The 19,066-nt window shown below is 43.2% G+C and overlaps 3 protein-coding genes and 1 long non-coding RNA gene across 8 annotated transcripts; 1 reads left to right on the plus strand and 3 right to left on the minus strand.

Annotated features, from left to right (window-relative positions):
- Positions 1 to 1,249: 1,249 nt before the first annotated feature.
- LOC100822784 (CBL-interacting protein kinase 10) lies at positions 1,250 to 4,257 on the minus strand. Of its 2 annotated transcripts, XM_024456894.1 has the most exons (3): positions 4,058 to 4,257; positions 2,863 to 3,081; positions 1,250 to 2,739 (listed from the first exon to the last, which is right to left on the minus strand). In XM_024456894.1, exons 2-3 carry the CDS (start codon positions 2,890 to 2,892, stop codon positions 1,429 to 1,431), a joined length of 1,341 nt encoding a protein of 446 aa, XP_024312662.1. In that variant the 5' UTR covers positions 2,893 to 3,081; positions 4,058 to 4,257; the 3' UTR covers positions 1,250 to 1,428. The 2 variants fall into 2 exon arrangements, with proteins under 2 accessions (XP_024312662.1, XP_003557957.1); XM_003557909.3 differs by having other exon boundaries at positions 1,250 to 3,081.
- A 3,157-nt stretch (positions 4,258 to 7,414) lies between these two features.
- On the plus strand, positions 7,415 to 8,897 carry LOC112269837. The gene is made up of 2 exons (XR_002962005.1): positions 7,415 to 7,563; positions 7,735 to 8,897. It is a non-coding gene; the product is annotated as an uncharacterized LOC112269837 (long non-coding RNA).
- Positions 8,775 to 12,933, minus strand: LOC100822473 (uroporphyrinogen decarboxylase). Its single transcript, XM_003557908.4, has 6 exons — positions 12,715 to 12,933; positions 12,503 to 12,627; positions 11,407 to 11,517; positions 11,086 to 11,274; positions 10,020 to 10,145; positions 8,775 to 9,603 (listed from the first exon to the last, which is right to left on the minus strand). The coding sequence occupies exons 1-6, from the start codon at positions 12,827 to 12,829 to the stop codon at positions 9,088 to 9,090; spliced, it is 1,182 nt and encodes a 393-aa protein (XP_003557956.1). The 5' UTR covers positions 12,830 to 12,933; the 3' UTR covers positions 8,775 to 9,087.
- A 1,260-nt stretch (positions 12,934 to 14,193) lies between these two features.
- Positions 14,194 to 18,813, minus strand: LOC100823609 (putative potassium transporter 8). 4 transcript variants are annotated; one of them, XM_010230346.3, is made up of 10 exons: positions 18,614 to 18,775; positions 18,404 to 18,503; positions 18,073 to 18,307; positions 17,716 to 17,961; positions 17,555 to 17,608; positions 16,872 to 17,132; positions 16,688 to 16,740; positions 16,479 to 16,602; positions 15,635 to 15,889; positions 14,194 to 15,480 (listed from the first exon to the last, which is right to left on the minus strand). In XM_010230346.3, the coding sequence occupies exons 2-10, from the start codon at positions 18,443 to 18,445 to the stop codon at positions 14,390 to 14,392; spliced, it is 2,361 nt and encodes a 786-aa protein (XP_010228648.1). In that variant the 5' UTR covers positions 18,446 to 18,503; positions 18,614 to 18,775; the 3' UTR covers positions 14,194 to 14,389. The 4 variants fall into 4 exon arrangements, with proteins under 4 accessions (XP_010228648.1, XP_010228650.1, XP_010228651.1 ...); XM_010230348.3 differs by having other exon boundaries at positions 14,390 to 15,480; positions 18,404 to 18,506; positions 18,676 to 18,813; XM_010230349.3 differs by having other exon boundaries at positions 14,390 to 15,480; positions 18,676 to 18,810.
- Between the last annotated feature and the right edge of the window lie 253 nt (positions 18,814 to 19,066).

Genomic DNA, 19,066 nt, shown 5'->3' on the forward strand with positions numbered 1-19,066 from the left:
TAGGAAAGGAAGACCTGAACTCTGAAGCACAGTTAACACACGCATGCATAACCCATGTTCAAAGACCTCAAGTTTGAAAAATATTTGCCTTCCACTGAACTGTACTTGAGTGATTAATATCCATGGCAGTCAGCATACACTTTACTCTGATCCATTCGAATTTGTCTTCCTTTCACACAACAAATCGCAAGAAATTCTACTGATGAAGCAAAGTTTGCAGCATCAGGACGCAAAGTTCCTCCAGCCCATCGAACGGACTAGCACACAACTTTCTATCCATGTCCAACAGGCAACAGCCTACAGCCAGCGACGTGTGTGTAGAATACTAGAATCAACAAACAGTGCAAGTGGGGGATCGAGCAGAGCACACGATCTTTCCGTTCCGGCGAGGCCAGGTCTCTTCTCCAGACCAATTATTCATCGCAAGGAAGCTTCTTTGAGCAGGCACACACTCTCGCCTCATCTGGATTCGATGCAATTAAACCTGGGGCCAGGGCAGCAGCTCCCACTGCAACCTGTCCAGAGGGTATCTGAATATCTGATCTAGATGTTCCTGAAGCATTCCATGCCTCGCCAAAGTAACACTGGAGCCTAAAGGCGAAACGAACCTGCTGTACCATCGGAGATCGGATGCTGGAAAATTCATCCACTTGTCTGCTGGCATCCGGTCCTTTTCCGAACCACTGAGTGCTTGGTGGAGCCAGTGGACGGGAAACATCCAGAAACATGCTTGCATCGATTCGGTTCAGCTAAAATAGCTGTGTTGGTGATTATCCATTCATGTCGAAGATATTTTCTCCATTGTATAATTCTTGTCTCAAATTTGCCAAAAAATACATATATATTTATTTCTAAAAAGTGTCTAGATACATGTAATATTTCGACAAAAATTATGAAACGGAGGGAATAATATTTATTGGCTCCTTATTACCTTGCAAAGATATCCGAACAAGTTTTCGTGTCCATTTAGAACAAGAAGGTTATTTTGGGAACATATCTTACTAGTTTTTTCTTGACTTCAAAATCAAGCATAACCAACAATACATGCTTGATGACACATCATCCAAATGTTAGAGTACAGAATACAACAATCACATATGGCTAATTGGTTATGCCAACACTCCATTTCTTCCCGATTAATGTTACACAAAGCAGTTTTGACAGAGTAAAAGGACTGTAATAGGCCATACTGAAGTTCGCTCTTGGTTCTTGCATATTCCAAACATCAGAGATTTCAGTTTCTAGCATGTACCAATGAGAAAGCAAGCTTGTTTTCAATTGAATGGTGAATAGAAAAACAACATTTCAATGTGAAAACAGGACATTGGAAAGTTAAACTACCAAAAAGTTAGAGAAGTACATTATTGCGTCTAACAAAGAGATGCTGCACATCCTCACTATTTCTACCCCTATTTACTTGCCACAACATTAACATGGTTCATTCTGCTGTTGGGGCTGCTCACCTTGCCAAGCCCAAACGATATCTTTCAAAGCTGGCCTCATACTTTGTTTCATAACATTCTGATACTCGAGGGTATCACCATTGATCTTCTTGATTTCCACCAAATGAAAGTTTGGCGTAAACTGAAATATCTCAGTATTGATGGACATTGCACCCTTCCTTCCTGGTTGCAAACTTTCCATCTTCAATAGACCACCATCTTTCTTGATGAGCTTTAGCCGCAAGCTCTTTGCAATGTCCTCGAGTTTTCTGATAATTGTTATAGCTGTGTTGGTCGATGTAAATTTTGACTCCTTGTTGCAATTATCCCCAAACATACCAGAGAGATCAAACCCAGATGATAGAGCAATGATGTCAAAAGCATTCAAGTTAGTGACTTTTCCTGTTTCTTCTTTTCCATCATCAGTTGTATTGTTGTTGAATGGATCTGAAGCTGGATCCATGTCAACATGAACGACATTCTCTGTTGGTATGCTATAATTAAGTAACTCTGAGTTAAGCCCTGTTGTGAACCAAGGATTTTCCATGATTTCTGAGAAGGAGATCCGTGTAGCAGGGTTTGGATCAAGAATACGCCGCAAAAGCCTCCGGGCATCCGAAGAAAACCAGCTTGGCCACTTGAGTTCTGCTTTGTAAATCTTCTTATACATGTCCATCAAATTCTTGTCTTGGAAAGGGAGATAACCAGCCAACAATACATACAAGATCACTCCACAAGCCCAGATATCAGCTTTTGCACCATCATATCCTTTTTTACTAATCAGTTCTGGAGCAACATATGCAGGAGTACCACAAGTTGTGTGGAGCAACCCATCTTGTCTCTTGCATTCTGCAAGTGCACTTAAACCGAAGTCTGAGATCTTCAAATTGCGATCTTCATCAAGAAGAAGATTTTCAGGCTTCAAATCACGGTGATAAACCCCTCTGCTGTGACAGAAGTCAACTGCACTATTTAGTTGTTGGAAGTACTTCCTAGCAACATCTTCTTTCAGCCTTCCACGTTGAACCTTGTTGAACAGTTCACCACCCTTCACATACTCTAGCACAAAATATATCTTGGTTTTTGTTGCCATCACCTCATACAATTGGACTATGTTAGGATGTTTGACCAACTTCATCACCGATATCTCCCGTCTTACTTGATCCATAAGCCCACATTTGAATATCTTCTCTTTGTCAATCACCTTGATGGCGACGCTCTGCGATGTATTAACATCACGGCCATAGTATACTTTAGCAAAGCTTCCTTGCCCAAGCAATCTTCCCATCTCATATCTCTGCATCAAAATATTTCCTTTTTGCTCTGGCATCTTGTCCAATATATTTACGCACACAAAGGCGGTGATGTTGTAACTTGAATCAAGCCGGGGCACTCAATGATGTGGAGGGAGCTTACTTACGATCGATTGGAGATGGTTGAGCTGCCGCATCTAGCCCCATCTTGCGTATGCACATGGAGCAACTGTTGTGCACACCCTTGTACTTCAATGTCATCCAGAGCAAGAATGGAAATATGTTTGGCTACCCTGCCAATTGCATGCTAAGCAAGGTGGCTCTCTAGCACGCGAAGACATCGTTCAACATTTCCTTGTTATTTCCATCCAACTGAAAGCCCAATACTGTAAGGAGAAAGCATGAATGATTAGGAAACAATGAAGAAATCACAAGCAAACTAAACAATTGAACAAAGAGAAAGTTTACACACATGATTGTTGTATTTGTTTATATAAGAATATAAATTAGAACAACTCTGTTGTCTCTTAACACAAAAGATTGTTTGTTAAGGCCAGTACTCTCATAGAGCTAGGAACCTTTATGAAATTTGAGTTATGATTCTTTTGATTTTGAACTACCAAAACTTATGTTTATCCTTCAGTAGATTCAGAAGGTAGACGGCTGCAGCCTACAGGACAACGGATGGGTGAGAACTGAGAACTGCATCCTCCAGTTCTACAAGAACATAACTGTTTCCTTATAGTGAAAATGTTTCACGTCGGGAAGTCTACAGCGTACAACAAAATAAAGACCGTGTTACCAAGTTTGTTCATGACATATCATCTATCTAGTCTTGTACAATTATTGCATATAAACGAGAGAAAGGGAAAATATCTTAGAAACACACCAAACACTAACGGACAAGAAGCTCTAAAATTACAGAGCCTGTAAACTAAAACGTCCAAATATTTCGCGAAACAAAACAGGCAAAAGGTTTTTTTAGATCAAAGCAGCAAAGTTTGACCTAACTAACGAGCATCCCAAGGCATACGTCTATATCAACAAATCTACAGAGTACATCCAGGATTGCATAATCTACAGAGTACATCCAGGATTGCATAATCTACAGAGCACTTATGGATTTGGGGAATCTTGTCAACTAGTTCACCGAACCACGAGATTAAAATGGCAAATTTATGTTACGGAGTAGATGATTCACGTAAACATTCCCCCAAAACAAATATTCTAATCCTTGCTCGTAAGAAACGAACTCAGACGAAGAACGGACCGATCTAGATGGTGCGCCGGCCGGCAGACCCAAAATTCAAGGAGGTTAATTAGTTCAGGTTTAAGTAATCATAGATGGCTAAAAGCTCATACCTCAAACACCAATGTCCAAGATTGCCAGTGGGTGGAGACTCAAAGGATGCCAAGTCCCAACGAGGCAGCAGTAGCTAGCGCGATGGCAGCAAACCGCGAGAGAGGCAAAATGGTTTGGGGCTGGTGTACAGAGGCTCAGGCTGATGTGAGGCGCCGTCGGCGTTGACACTACGCTGCTGTGGCAGCACTAGGGCACAGCGCTAGTAGAGATCTTATAGGCACAGTGGCCAGTGGGTCGGAACCGGATACTCGGATCTGTCGCTTACGTCGGACAGCAGAAATTTGACCGTATCAAAGGAAAACAAACCGCTGTAACAGGTACACAGTTGATGCTAATTCTCTCACAGATTCATAACTTTTGAGGTAGGGCTTGTCAAATAATTCAAAATTTCCAGTTTAATGGGTTTGACCGTGTTTCTAACATGTGTGGCCCACATGTAAATGTCTGTGTTGCAAAAATACCCGGTCAGCGATCCAATCCATTAACCCCTATCCAATCCTTGGACATGGGAGAGATCAAGAATGGGTTGAGTACAGGTCGAGTAAAAAACCCATTAAGAAATGACTTGACAATTAATTACATGTGGGCCCATTTATCAGTATCCCGGTCAAAACACACTATTTGAGTTTTTTAGAAGACATGTCTCAAGAATAGTGCTTCTGTGAGAAATTTAGTGTTAACTGTGGTTACATGAAGCTCTAATCACAAAATGTGTTGTTTTGTGAAATTCACTCTAAAATAATGAACATTTTCATATTTCCCTTTTGAACTTCATAATCATAGGAACAACTGAAATTGTTTTGGTAGTAGCTTTAAAAATAATCAAAACCACAAGTCCACAAGCTCGACCAAAGACGCTGGGGTGCTCTGTTTAACCTATCTAGCCACACATCGTGGGTGCTTAAAGATTTGAAAAAGAAGGCAAAAGCTTCCAACATTTGTATTCCCACATATACACAAGCATATTTTTTACTAAAAAATGATGGGCATCAAGGCCCACATCAGTTTACAAAAAGTAAAAAAATAATCAAAGATCATCTCAGCAGAAACAAACATCGGATCAACATATAAAAGCAGTATCCCATTCCAATTCGATGCCTTCAAGATGGGAATGCCGTTTTGTACATTGATATATTTTAGGCTTCATTTGGCATGACGGTGGATTATCATGATCTCGTTTTTTTTACCCGTTTTCACGAAACTATTTTCGTGTTTGACTAACCAACTTTTTTCTATTTCCGTGTATATTTTTTCACAATAGATTATAAAATAAGTCCAGCACAACACATTCAGCAATGCCAAACTAAACCTAAGTCTAACCAATTTGGTTAGACATGATGAACCGAACAACTAAGTTTGTATTGGAAGTGTAGAAGTAAAAGTTATTTGAGAGAATTTAAAGAACTTGAATGCACGTATATTTTGAAATGGAGGTTGTATACACCTACACAGAGACATCAATCGTGTATGAATTCTTTGCTCCTTAGGCATTCTGAGGTACACGACATCGCATTAGCAATTTAGCATTCGTTCTTCGACGCTGCTGGACAGAGTTATACTATCATATCATAATCATATTCAGGTTAACATAATTACTGACATTTGCTAAACATATATTTCACGAAAAAAAAAACAAAGGACAGGATGCTAGCAGTAAGCTAGGTTGTACCGTTATACGTGCAAAAAAATCTTTTTATTAGGTTGACATGTAAAGCATTATATCGTCTTGTGCAATGTCTACACGACCACACCCAACATTATCTTTAATTTACACTGCGGTGCGGATGTTACACACTTGCTTACGCCATGTCAGTACAATTGAAGCTAATCCTCTCGTCAATCGGCACAAAACAAAATGCCGCGCAAGAAGAACAACATACATACGGGCGCGTGCATCGAGTGGATAAGAATGGGATCGATAGAGCCGAGATGAGATGAAGCTGGTGACCTGACTGGCTGTAGATCGATATGCACCGAGGGCAAGTGGTAATAACAAATAGAGAGTGAATTGTGACGCGCATGATAAGTCCAGGCGTTCCCGAAAAAGAACTGAAAAGGAAGGGGGAGAAAAAGGAAAGGTCGGGGCGCAGAGACAGGGATATAAAGCATATATTCGAGTGTTCGAATGGGAGCATGCCGGGGCCCGGGGCAGGGACTTGCACTGTCGATGCGCACGGTGGCGGAGATATTTCCGATCGACGGGTAGAGCTGCAAAAAATTCGAGCGAGAGTGTGGGGGTCAAGACACAACGCCGCCGCCGGGTCTACAGTTCGTTTGTTTCCGGGCTGACGTAGGAACGCCGGAAGTAAAAAGAAAATATCTGGAATCTTTGGGCGAGATCCTATTGGGTCGGTCGTCGCTGTCGCGCCGGGGACGGCGTGTTGGGACGGTGGAAGGGGCTCTTCTGAGGCCGAGAAGCCGCCGCTGAGGAGAGCTCACGGTTCTTCCAGGACAAAGATCGCGGTGCCGGGAACGTAACAAGTCCACACGAAATTGCTTTGAATTCCTCCCAGAATCCTCGGCTCTCTACGTGTAGTTCATACCAAAAGTGTTCTGCACACTTGGTGTATCGTCGTTGGTTCATCCATGATTGATAGTTAGGATGATTCTTTCTCCATGAAAGGCGCGGTTGAGCGGGACATCTGGTGGACCGCTGTCACACGACAAGTAACATAGGCTACAGTGCTGTGCTGTTCATCCATTCGTTAAATATCTTTTCCAGGTCGCAACCTAGAGCCGTGCTGCACATCATTGATCTCCTTTTTTTTCTTTCTCTTGGAGTGACGTCATTTATTCGATGCTTCTGCCTTAATCCCCTCCCAAGATATTTTCTCATGTAACAGAATATGAACGAGTTGGCTTGCGTTGCAGCTTATTATAAAATGACCCTGTCATTTTCCTCGGCTAAGACTAATCCACTCAGCTAATTAACTCGCGCAAACACTCTGCGATATATTTGGGCCTACCATGTTTACAAAACAAGCAATTTCTTTTTCAAATGTACCTATTGGAATCTTCCTGCAAATGGCAATCATCGAGCTGATAAATATCTGCTTTACTTTACTTTCCTTGTGGGGACATCGGTCTCGGGTCTCCCCGGTCCAAATGCAGATAGACATGAGGCTCTAAGCCCTGGTAAACAACTTGTTCTTTGCTTGGTTAAGAAGCTAAAAACAACAAGAACAAACAACAACTTCAAATTTAAGAATGTTTTTAGTACTACCTCGTGATAGACTTCTAACATGACCAACAGCAGGATACTTATCAAGAAACACACCATGCCAAACTGGCCTGACGGGTCAGATTTGCAATAGAAGTAATGATGAATTGATTTATTTTTTTCAACAAGAAGACATGCCTCACCTCGACACTGGCTGATCTCGGTGCCTTCACCTGAACCAAGCAACGAGGCTTAAATAAACAAATGCCACCTTTCTACAATGGAGTGGCTCCAAAGTGCTGCAAATCATGCCTTACTAAATTATGAAGACCTAAAGAGGAGTTAGTACGTACTACCGGCACTGCCATATCTCATAATTTTTTTACATACTGATACAACACATGCTTACAATAGTACAACTCGACATAGGTTTAAAAAAAGAGTACACAACTCAATGTGCTTGTTGTTTCTACCAACTCTATAATTGGTATTGTTTAATCTTCATTTGCCCTGCAGAGATATCGCACACTACTAGCTAGGTGAAGTATTAAAGTGAAGTGAGCTATAGAGATCCCAGAAGATGGCATTTTTTCGTCGAAATTGCAGGAAAATATTGGTCGAACACAACGGTATGGTAGACTGTTCGTCTGTTCCGCATACATGCTCTTGACTCTGGACCGCAAACTTCAATCTGTTTTGCTCTTTCCTGGGGACAATATAGCCGTCAAAGAAGGATGCAAAGTCAGAAAGAAAAGTGGAACACTGCAGTTTGCTTCATCTATAAGCAGTATAGATGGTAACTCCACTCGTACTCGTAGAATGTTCGGTGGCTTTTGGTTGAGATATTTTAGTGAAGGCTTCTCAAGCATAACCTATTGCCGTTTGCTCTTTGCTACAATAAAATATATCTTCACTAGCATCTAGGCACTACTGGAGTATCAGAAAAGCCGAAAAGATGTAGACCATGAGTCACCAACATTTGGTTGATCGATAGCCTACTGATGAGAAAAATGACACAGATGAGAAAACAATCGCGACTCCCTCCGATTCATATTAATTGTCTCAAATTTGCTCAAATATGGATGTATCTGTTTCTAAAACGTTTAGATATATGTCATATTCCGACAACTAATATGGATCGGAAGTAGTACACTTTTTCCTTCTTTCAATACAACAGTGTACTTTTTACTTGGAAACACTGCTCAGGATGGTATTTGCCGCATATACCTCGTAGGACAAAGTGACAAACACACAGCAAACTGAGCAAAGGATTGCGGAATCCTCATATGTGCCAGATTATTTCTGGTACATATATAGCACTACACTGAGCATGCTCTCACGAATAAATCATTCAAATCAGTCATCCAGAAAATTCACAATAAGCTACATATAGTTGAAGAGTTTTCCAAGATTTTTGAGCAAAACCAATCCGAGACTAACAAACTAGGAATTCCTTAACAACAAACCATGGAAAAAAATGAATAAGCTTCACCAAGTAGGCCATAACCAAGTTATTTAGGGAGCTCGGAACAAAGTTAGCCTGAAGAACAGCATCAGAAAAATAAAGTGAACTTGCAGCTTACATTTTTCAGATGTGTTTTTCTTACAAAAATATAAATTGCTGATTTTGACTAGGAAATAAGACTACAGTACACATGGTATAAACAAGCAATCACTTTCTTACACCTCAATTAGTATATGCTTACAAGATTACAATGAAATGGATATTGAAAGAAGAACAAGGAAGCATTCATAAAATGATGTGTTCTTCAGGTACCCTATGCTAGACATGTGCTTCCATCTATTCTCGAGCAGTGGAATCTACAACTTCTGCCGATTGGTAGAATGGGACAAATTCAACTAGGTATTTCAGTATCTGATCCCTTTTGCAACCTCAAAGAAATGGGCAACATTTTCCTCAGGAGTCCCCACCTTAATACCATGACCAAGGTTCAATACATGTCCTTCATTACCAGCCTTCTGCACAGTGTCATAAATTCGCTTGCTGATGAAGTCTTTCGACCCAAAAAGAACACCAGGGTCTACATTCCCTTGAACTGCTATGTTGGATCCTAATCTTTTCCTGCCCTCAGCCATATCAACCGTCCAGTCCAAACTAACAACATCAACACCTGTCAACGGAAGCCTTTCAAGCAATCCACCCGATCCACTTGCATATAATATCAGAGGTAAGTCAGGATGTGTTTCCTTGACAGAATCCACAATTTGCTTCAGATATGGCAAGCTAAACTCCTCAAAATCAACCGGGCTGAGTTCTGTTGCCCATGAGTCAAAAATTTGGACAGCTTGTGCGCCATTGTCCGCTTGATATTTAATGTAGTTAGCCATGGAGGTTGTAAATTTCTGTAGCAAATTATGTAGAATCTACAAGAACAAAGGTCGGAGATCAAGGTCAAATTTTATTTTCACAAGATCACACATCAGAGGGGGTCAGACGAAAAGAAAATAGAAGCTAACTATGATCTGTGATTTCATTAACTGAACAATAAATCAGGCCTATGAATAATCACGACAGATTTCACATATGCTTCATCCTAAGAAAGCCTAATACTTTCGTTTGCCATGTTTCATCAAATAATCATATAGGTCATTATGTAATTGCTACAGCCTAGCACTATTAGCAAGTACACTGAGAAAGGAACTATAGAAGGTTGCAACTCGTTCAGCATTCTATATATGCCAGCAGCCCCGCACGATTCGAAAGAAGAGATAATAAATTGCCTTTAGTGGAAGGAAATGTGTGCAAAATATTTGATTAGCAATAGGATTGTTTTCAATACCGCTGGCTCTGCGAACGCCATTTTCTTAATCTTCGAGAAGTTCTTTGATGAACCTCCTTCCACACAATAAGATGCCAACGTAAAGGGAGCTCCAACAAAACCAAGCACAGCAGCTTCATTCTTAACCTGAGGAAGAAAACAGTGGAATCACTCCCTTCAGATAATTACTGTCAAACCAACAACAGTAAAGTGTGCTCATAAAATCTCTCAACTTTATCGGAAAAAAAAAACTCCCTCAAAAATTAAATACCATTACCATGCAGCGACCATTCCCAAATAAGCAAAGTAGGGCGTTCGTTAGTTAAAAAATATACAGAGCCGCACTGGAAAGCAAACTACAAATAGTTTACACCCCGTCCTCCAAACCACACATGCACATACACCTAAAACCACTTAATTCTATTAATCCTCACAAACTTATTTGGTCAACAGATACTTGAACTGTTGCAATCATCTTAATGGAACTGCTGCATCTGGTTATAACTCTGAAATGGTGTTATCAATGAATAATTCAAAGATATTAAAATGAAAGTACTTTTAACAACCATTGCTATATCAAGTGTCCGTTGCAATCCATATAATAAAATATGGAGTAAGTGTATTGCCATGGAGAGGAGGAAATGCTAAACTGTTCTATAGCCTAAGACTCTCAGCAAGCCAGTCTCCAGAAGTCCAGAATGTATCAACCCTATCTAAAAGTTTGTAAAGGATGGATGCTGACCAAATAAAAGTACACAGGATAAATTAAGAAAACGGATTATTTTATGGCTTTTAAAATGCCTGAATTCTTACGTTTTGCGTTGCAAAAGCACGCACATGAGCTCGTCAGATTCACTAATTACGCTACCGCCATGGCTCTGACAAGCTCCAAGTAGTGCGGCATTCAGAAATCAATACAAAACAACAGCAACTTAAGATAATTGATCTATTAGTGTAAAACTTGGAAGAAGAAAGGTATGGACTGACCACAAAGATGTAAAGGACTACCTATTTTTATCCTAGAATGTGACTGAAACCACCAATTATTTCCAATTTCCATGCTTGGATCCTGAAAGAGCGTACTAACCTCTTCCCGCAGTGTATTTAAAGCCTGCCCTACATAAGGGACCCACTCTTCTGGAACAAATTCTCTGACTTCATTAACAGCCGCTGCTGTTCTCAATGGATCATATATGACTGGACCTTTCCCTTTCACGATGTCAAAAGGTATGTTCATCCCGGGAAGTGGAGTAAGGATATCTGAGAATAAGATAACCTAAGAAAAGCAAAAATTGTATCAGTAATTGAACATCATAGAGTGGCAACATCTCAAGTCATGTAAGCCTTGAGACAATTGCAAAAGAGAAATTTATAACGACATACAGAAGGCCCAAAGTCCACAGCTTACTCCGTCAGGCTTGAAAACCTTCCATGGTTGCAGAGAGATCTCAACAACAAGGTCAACATTTTCTGATCTTTCACGGAACAAAGGATAACGCTCACAGAGATTTTGATAGCTCTGTTACAAAAATCACAAAGCCAACAAGTTAGATGAAGAAGGGCCCTCGTCGCTTGGCTTAGAAGAAAAATAGCCTCAAATAAGAGTCACACGTCATGATTCGAACAGGAAAGCCATAGATCACTGCTTCAATGCAGAATGGTGTACACCATGTAACAAACATGTCGTGTTTACTTTGAACAAATCAAGGGAAACAAACAAGTAACCAGCTAGAGGAACCTATATTTTGTCATCCAATGATCTGCCTTTGCTTTTTATGGACATAAGCACATACCTATAGATAAAGTTGCCCCTGAGAGGCTTGTTTTTAGAAGAACTCTGAGGCCTTGTTTGGCACTAGTGTATTTTTTTAGTCACTGGTGTGTTAATATATTTGAGGGGATTGGATGTTCGCCAATACTCTCAAAAAACCCTTCCACCCCAAAACACTAGTGTTATGAGAAGTGTTTTTAATTTATACAAAAATGAGGTGTTTTGTGGGGGAAAACAAGGGATAATTCCCTCTAATCCCTCCCTACCAAACAACCATTGGGGGTTTCTAGTGTTTTCCAATTTGGAGTGGATAATACCCTAGAAAACACTACAAAAAAAATTAGTGCCAAACAAGGCCTGGGTGGCTTTTGGAAATAGGATACACTAGGAGTGGACATTATTTCTGCATCTATGCAGAGAGTTTTGGAAGTATAGTTCTTCTAGTTACCTTAACTAGTCCACGCCCCTCGTACCCTGCTAGTACGATTTAGTCCTCTAGTATACTGCCATGTATTATCTTGGTACAGTTATAATTTATTCCAACCTGATGTTTTGCTGAAACCATAGCAACTGCAAGCAATTTAGAATTTTAGATTGTCTTCCTCTAACTGCATTTCTCAATCGATTTCCGATCCTAGCTCTCCAATTGCACATTTGTGTGCAAAATGTACAATGCTTGAGTAAAAAATAAGCAGAGTTGTAGATCATGTGGTAAAATTAAAAGTGAACCTGCCTTCATGTACCTCCCAGCCTGCCTCATGAGCCAGACCGGCGGTCTCTCCACCTTCTTCCCCCTGATCGCACTCACCAGCAGCGGCTCCTCCGCCGTCCCGGCCACTGCTGCCTCCGCAACAGCCTCTGAAGCACCCGCAAAAACAAATCAATCCCTAGATGCCTACTTTTACCAGTAAAATCTTTCAGCGAAGAGGAGAGGAAGCAGCTCACCTCCGACGGCGCTGCAGCGGACGGAGGGGAGCGACCGGCGGGCAGCGCCGGCGCGGGCGGACCTCTGGAGGAGGGAGGTGGACGGAAGCGAGAGCGGCGAGCACGCGGTCGCCATTGGATTGAGCTTGTTGGGCGAGCCACGGAGTGGGAAGGCGACGACCTTGGCTGGCTCCGGGGTAGTCGAAGCGGATGGGGGTGCGATGAGACATCGGGGATGAGACGGACGGAGATGTAGGGAGGAGATGGTGCTTACGCGGATAATACTGTGGGTCAGCCACTGACCACTGTGATTGTTTTTATTTAGGGAAACCACTGTGATTGGGTGCGTCGAGCTCTTGTGTCTTGAGATAGGCCACTCCTGGTGAACCAGTCGGTGCAGTTTTGCGGCCTCCCAGCTTGGGCCGAGCAGCTGGCCTCTTCATGGGCCAGATCTAGGGTTTGGGTACATACCCTCACCGGGGTAGTAGCATTTTATTTCCCCTGGCACCTCCACCGGGTGGAGGCCGGAGCAGTTTTTTTTCTTTTCAAGAAGGCGAGGTCATATATTAAAATCAACCAACCTTACGGAACCTCGTAAAATAAAATTACAAGAAGTTCTTGTAGTAAACTTGTCTTCCTTCTGCACTTGCCGGAGGCGCGCCGTGAGCGAAGCTCGATGCTGCCTCTGGACTTACGTAGCAGCCGGAAAATCGCAGGTCGGAGCCAGATGACGCCGGCGACAATGACCTGAGGATTAGACCACCGTCCTGAAGAAGAAGACGACGAAGAGGATTGGATGACCATTCCAGATCTGGCCAGACGGATCCGAGAAGATCTGACCGCACTAACTCCACGATGAGGTCGAAGCTGGCCGAATCTCCGGTCGGAAAAGGAACCAATAAACTGATACGCGCAGAGGACCTGCAAAGTACAAACACATAACCAAATCCACCACTCTAGAAGAGTAGCACCAACCGTCCCGCACTTCTCAACGCCACCGGCAGGATCGCCGTCGACGAGGTGGATGAGGAGTCGAAAAAACCTTATTATTGATCCGCATAGGGCCGCCATCACCGCCCTAAATTTTGAAGACCTACTATATAGCATCAAACTTAGAAGAATCTTGCCGGCCAGCCGGGAGGAGAGAACGATCTGGACGCCCCTGGGTGGCGGCGGCTAGGACAGAGCAGGGCTTTTTTCTATCGGAGACCCAGATATTTTCTGCTGAGGCTGGAGCAGTTAGTCGTCGTCGTTCTCTCCCGTCATAGCCTCATGGGCTCTCATAGGCATAGCCACCCCCACCCATTCTCCTCCGCCGTGGCCTTTGCCTTCACTCTGTCTGTGAACACGCCGGTTCACCCTTCACTTCGCCAAAACTCATTCATGTGTTCTTGTTCGCCGATCTGTGCTGGAGTGTCCGCGGTTTTACAACGAACCTACAGAACGCCTATACAGGCGACGATATCTCAAGTTTTAAAATTTTAAACTATGATTTCAGCATTGCTCGCCGTATGCCCGTATACAGCCGGATGCAAAATACTCCAGGGAGCAGGCCATTACAGGTTACAACATCACCGACAAGTTACCTACACGCTGGTCAGCAGACTTATGATACAGGAACTGTGTGTGTATATAAACAATCTCTATCAGAATTCGAAACAGGGGCAAAACGAAGAGGAAGAAGAAACACGCCGTTTCATAGCACATACACCATGCCGACCTCCAGGAGCGACGCCGGGGGCACGCGCAGCACCACGTCCGGGCCGCGGCAGTTGCGCCGCAGGAAGTTGTACCCGACCACCGTCAGCTTCTTCACCACCGACGACCCTGGCTTGCACTGCACGTGCGAGTGCCCCAGGATGAACGCCGTGCCGGCCTCCCTCGCCGCCGACAGCGCCTCCAGCTCCTCGGTCACGTGCTTCTCCGCCTCAGGGCTCGCCACCAGGCTATCTATGAAGAACCTCACGTGCTTCGCCGAGTTGGCCTGCACCGTGAGCTCCGATTCCGTGCCACTGGGGCTGTCAGCAGGGCGCATTTCAACAGATGCGGCCGAGTGCTGGACGCTGTCTTGGAAGTCGTAGCCAGAATGGTCCTGGAGCAGGTTGCTTCCAACCACGGTCAGCCCTGGCTCCCGCTCCTCCAGCTGGTGCTCGCTGGCCTCGCTGCACCGGTAAGAGGCATCTAGCTTTATGAATGTTGCAAGGCTCTCGATCAGCTCGGTCTCAAAGGAGTCGACATCTTGGTGAAAATCACGGTAACCATATCGCACAATGCACCGGTAGGACCGGTGGCCTGGGGGACCAACTCGGCCAATGAGATACCGTTCGGCGGGGAACACGTATGGCACAGGAACTGACTTGACGCATACAAAGACCAGGACTTTATGGAACGCCGGGAGGTTGGTCACAAAGCGGGAAAAGTTGGCAGGGACACCTGAGGTGAGGTCGGTGTAGACGAGTCCAATGCCCGGTACACGGACCATGCCAAGCTTGTCACCGAGGGCGAGAAGCCACTCCAGAGTGACCTTGTTCTGCAGGTCGAACTCATACTTCTTGATGGTCGTGAAGTGCCAGACGAGCATGACGGCCATGAGAATAAGGGCAAGAAGGATCGGGAGCCATGCGCCCTCAAGGAACTTGATGAGTGATGCCGAGAAGTAGAGCGCCTCGATGGAGCCGAAGAATAGGAGGAAGCCCAGGGCCAGCAGTGGTGGCTTGTGCCAGCACAGCATGATGACAAGGGATGTGAGGAATGTGGTAACCAGCATCACCGTGATCACTGCTAGTCCTGCACAACAGCACAAGGTTCAGAGAACAGCTCGTCACCACAAACAATATAAAACTCTGAAGATGACAAAATAAACATTCATAAATCAAGAAACTCCAACAAGATTGTATTGGCAAGAAGTGGTAAAAAATAAATGCAGAGTAGCTTATCTTACCGGATGCATTTCCCATGTGCTTTGTGTCTCTAAATCCAACGGTCACAGCAATGCAGAGGATCATGAGCAGCCAATTAATCTCAGGGATATATATCTGGCCGTGAATTTTCTCAGATGTGTGTACAACTTTTACCCGAGGGAAGCAACTTAGGGACTGACTCTGGTTGATAATTGAGAATGTTCCACTGATGATTGCTTGGCTTCCAACCACTGAAGCCAGAATCGCCAGTACAAGCACAGGCCATCTCACTTTATCTGAAGTTTGTGTTAAAAAAAATATTACTTCACATAGACTCAAATGGTAATTGGGTTGTTTCTACTAAACAAGAAACTAAGAGAAGAGTTATCACTCATCAGAAACAATTTTACAGGGTTTGTGGTATACATTTCACAGAGTTAAACCAGCGGCATATGGATTTAAGTGGATTGCATTGCAATCACAAGTTAGATTTACATGTGGCAAGACAGAACTGACATTATGAACATACACAAGACCAAATATGAGATATCAATCATCTGGCTATTCTTTCATACTAATATGATATTACGATGTATTACTTGCTTCAATAAATTGTATTCAGACAAAAAATTGCTGATCATCATATGAAGTGGTGGAGCTGTTAAAAAAAAAAGTGGAGTTATTCAGTGCAGTAAATTTAGCAAGCCTAAGTTTCCGATTGAGAGACTAAACTCTCAGAGCCCTTTAGTTTGGTATGTGAGGTGACAATAAAATGAGAGAGGAATATGATTTGATTTTGTTCAGAAGACTAAGATTGCCCAATATTGAAGCTGTGCATACTAGTTTCCTTCGTAAGATCAGAGGAGCTGCAAGGTGAGTGCATACCTGGAACTGCGATGTAAAATCCAACTTGGGAGTTTGAGTAAAAGTCATGATGTTTTGATAAGTATGCAGCCTGACCCATGTATGCCAGAATCAACGCAGGGTAAACTAAAGAAGTGAAGGCAAGCTGTGACAAAACAGCATGATCAGCACATTAAAAAAATATATACAAAATATTCTGTACGAATTCTCATGCATGATCAACAAATTACCTGGATTGCACTGTATGAGAAGTGTCCAAGATCTGCAAACATTGCTTCAGATCCTGCATGGTCAAGAAAGGTAAATAGTTAGCTCCACTTCTACAATTAATACGAACGGGGGAATGGAACTTCAATTCTGTTAATATTCATAACATGTAATGTCATGTATATGTATAAGCATACTGTAGCATACCTGTCATGCAGAGCAAAATTCCACCAAGTGACATCCAGCCATATTTTCTAGTCTTCTTTAAGAACTTGAACATGTAATAGGGATTTAGAGCTTGGTAGACATGAGGATTCCAATGTATGATATTATAAAGGCCAAGAGCACTCATGCAGATTAACCATGCTAGAACTATTGGGGCAAAGATAAATCCGACCCTATGTGTACCATAATGTTGGAGGGCAAACAGAAATGCTAATATGACGCAGGTTATCGGAATGACAGCATCTGCATGTAAAAGTGATCAATCATCAAGAGTCAACAAAGAGATCTCAATTGGGATAAGGAGAAATATCATGGCAAGACAGTTTACAAATGTATTGTAGCGCCAAAAGATGGTTTTTCTAACTGTTCTTTCCTTATCCGCTTGACTTGTACGTATGTTGAAAAAAGAAAAAGAAAACAGGTGTATTGACCCATTTAATTTGGAAGTGTAAACAGACTTTTTATTTGTAGTAGCAATGTAGCATAGCAATGCAATCATGCCGTGGAGCTTGCCAAATTGCCAATGCAAGCAAAAAGTTACTAACTGATAGGCTGGAGTTTCCACCAGTATCGATCTATGCTCTTGGCCAACTCTATCCAAACCTCTTGCAAACATTAGTGAAAGAAAAATGAATTGAAGAGAAATTTTCCTGAAATAAACTTACATTCATGGTGATCTTTGGACAAGGAGAACTCAAGCCCTGACACCGCTGAAAACACTGTCACCGATGAAAAACAAGAAGCCAAATTTAGTACTATAACAAAAATGTGTCATTAGTTTATCGGAAAAAAGCCAAGCAGGCTCAGCAAAAAATCCTGAGGGTACCAGATATAGCCGGCGTCAGAACACCATCCCCAATCACCATGCACGTGCCAATCAGCACCATGATGAGGAGGGCGGTGTGCAGGTTCTTGTGCTTCTCGAGCCACACCTTGACGAGAGTCTTCTCGGTGGTTTCTGGATTCCGGTCAAGCTTATACGTGGAGAGCTCCTCATCAGCAATCTGCCTGTTTGGGAGAAGGCTCACATTGGCATGCCGGCAAATCAGAGAGTAGAGGGCAAAAGTCCCTCCTGCGAAAGAGATTGACAGATTAAAAAAAAAAACTAAAAACATGAGAACTTAGTGAACAGGTGTTGCATTTTAGAAACATGTTGGAGCTACAAGAGTTCATGGCCGCATACCCTCGCCATTGTCGTCGGCTCGGAGGACAATGGAGACGTACTTGATGAGAGGGATGAGAGTGAGTGTCCAGAAGACAAAGGAGAGGACGCCGAAGATCTCCTCGTTGGTGTCCGAGTGCTGGATATCCTCGGCGAAGGTGCTCTTGAAGACGTACAAGGGGGATATGCTCAGGTCTCCATAGACCACTCCTAGGCTCTGGTACGCCAGGAGCATGGTGGTCTTCCATGAGTCCCTCTGCAAGAACCCCCAACCAAAACAAACATTGTTACCCTCGCAAATACTCTACACAGCCTCCTAGATTACACAGCGTTTTGGTGGAGAAACACAAACCTGCAGCGGGGATCTCATGCCCCTCCCGAACTCAAGATCCATTGCTCCGTGAGAAATCAATCAGCCTCCTTCACACATAACACTCAGCTTGGTTGATTTCCTGCTGCAAGAACCACACAATTAATGAATCTTTACATGCACTTTCGTTACCAGAAAAATCCAAGCAGATTTTGGTTGCAAGAAAATACAAGAGCGGAAGATTAACACTACCCCAAAAACAGACAAGGAAGAACAGTGCAAAGATTGAGCGAGGGGCTTGGCTGAGCACTCACAAAACGGGACTGAATGATAGATAGAAGGGGGATAGGGCGAAGGACCAGCCGAGCACTGCCGACCAGAAAAAGCGAAAGGCACATGCCACGGTGAAAAGAGGGTGGAGCCCTCTCTCCCGGGCCGGAGCCCGGAGGGGTTATTACCGAGATGGGGAGAGGTGAAGTGAGGAAGGCCACGTGTTCTGGGAGCTCCAGACCCATCACTCTACTCTCCCATTCATTCCCTACCAACACCAACAACAACCAAGTGCCAAGAAACACACAGCAATGCAGAAGATGCTCTACAGTACGGCCGAAACCGGATGGGAAGGAGCGAGGAGCCGGAGAGACAAGAAAAACAATGTCTTTCATGGTTACATCTATTATCTAAACGAATCCATGGACGGAGAGT

Source organism: Brachypodium distachyon, chromosome 1 (assembly GCF_000005505.3).
Source record: "Brachypodium distachyon strain Bd21 chromosome 1, Brachypodium_distachyon_v3.0, whole genome shotgun sequence".
NCBI lineage: Eukaryota > Viridiplantae > Streptophyta > Magnoliopsida > Poales > Poaceae > Brachypodium > Brachypodium distachyon.

Coding starts and splice junctions, on each gene's coding strand:
- LOC100822784 (XM_003557909.3), bottom strand. CDS start 2,772: ATGCCAGAGCAAAAAGGAAATATTTTGATGCAGAGATATGAGATGGGA.
- LOC100822473 (XM_003557908.4), bottom strand. CDS start 12,829: ATGGCGACCGCGTGCTCGCCGCTCTCGCTTCCGTCCACCTCCCTCCTC. Junction 11,518..12,502: donor AGGCTGGGAGGTACATGAAG/GCAGGTTCACTT, acceptor TTTTTGTAACAG/AGCTATCAAAATCTCTGTGA. Junction 10,146..11,085: donor TAAATACACTGCGGGAAGAG/GTTAGTACGCTC, acceptor TTTCTTCCTCAG/GTTAAGAATGAAGCTGCTGT.
- LOC100823609 (XM_010230346.3), bottom strand. CDS start 18,445: ATGGATCTTGAGTTCGGGAGGGGCATGAGATCCCCGCTGCAG. Junction 17,962..18,072: donor AGCCGACGACAATGGCGAGG/GTATGCGGCCAT, acceptor TCTCTTTCGCAG/GAGGGACTTTTGCCCTCTAC. Junction 17,133..17,554: donor GTCCAAAGATCACCATGAAT/GTAAGTTTATTT, acceptor TTTTACATGCAG/ATGCTGTCATTCCGATAACC.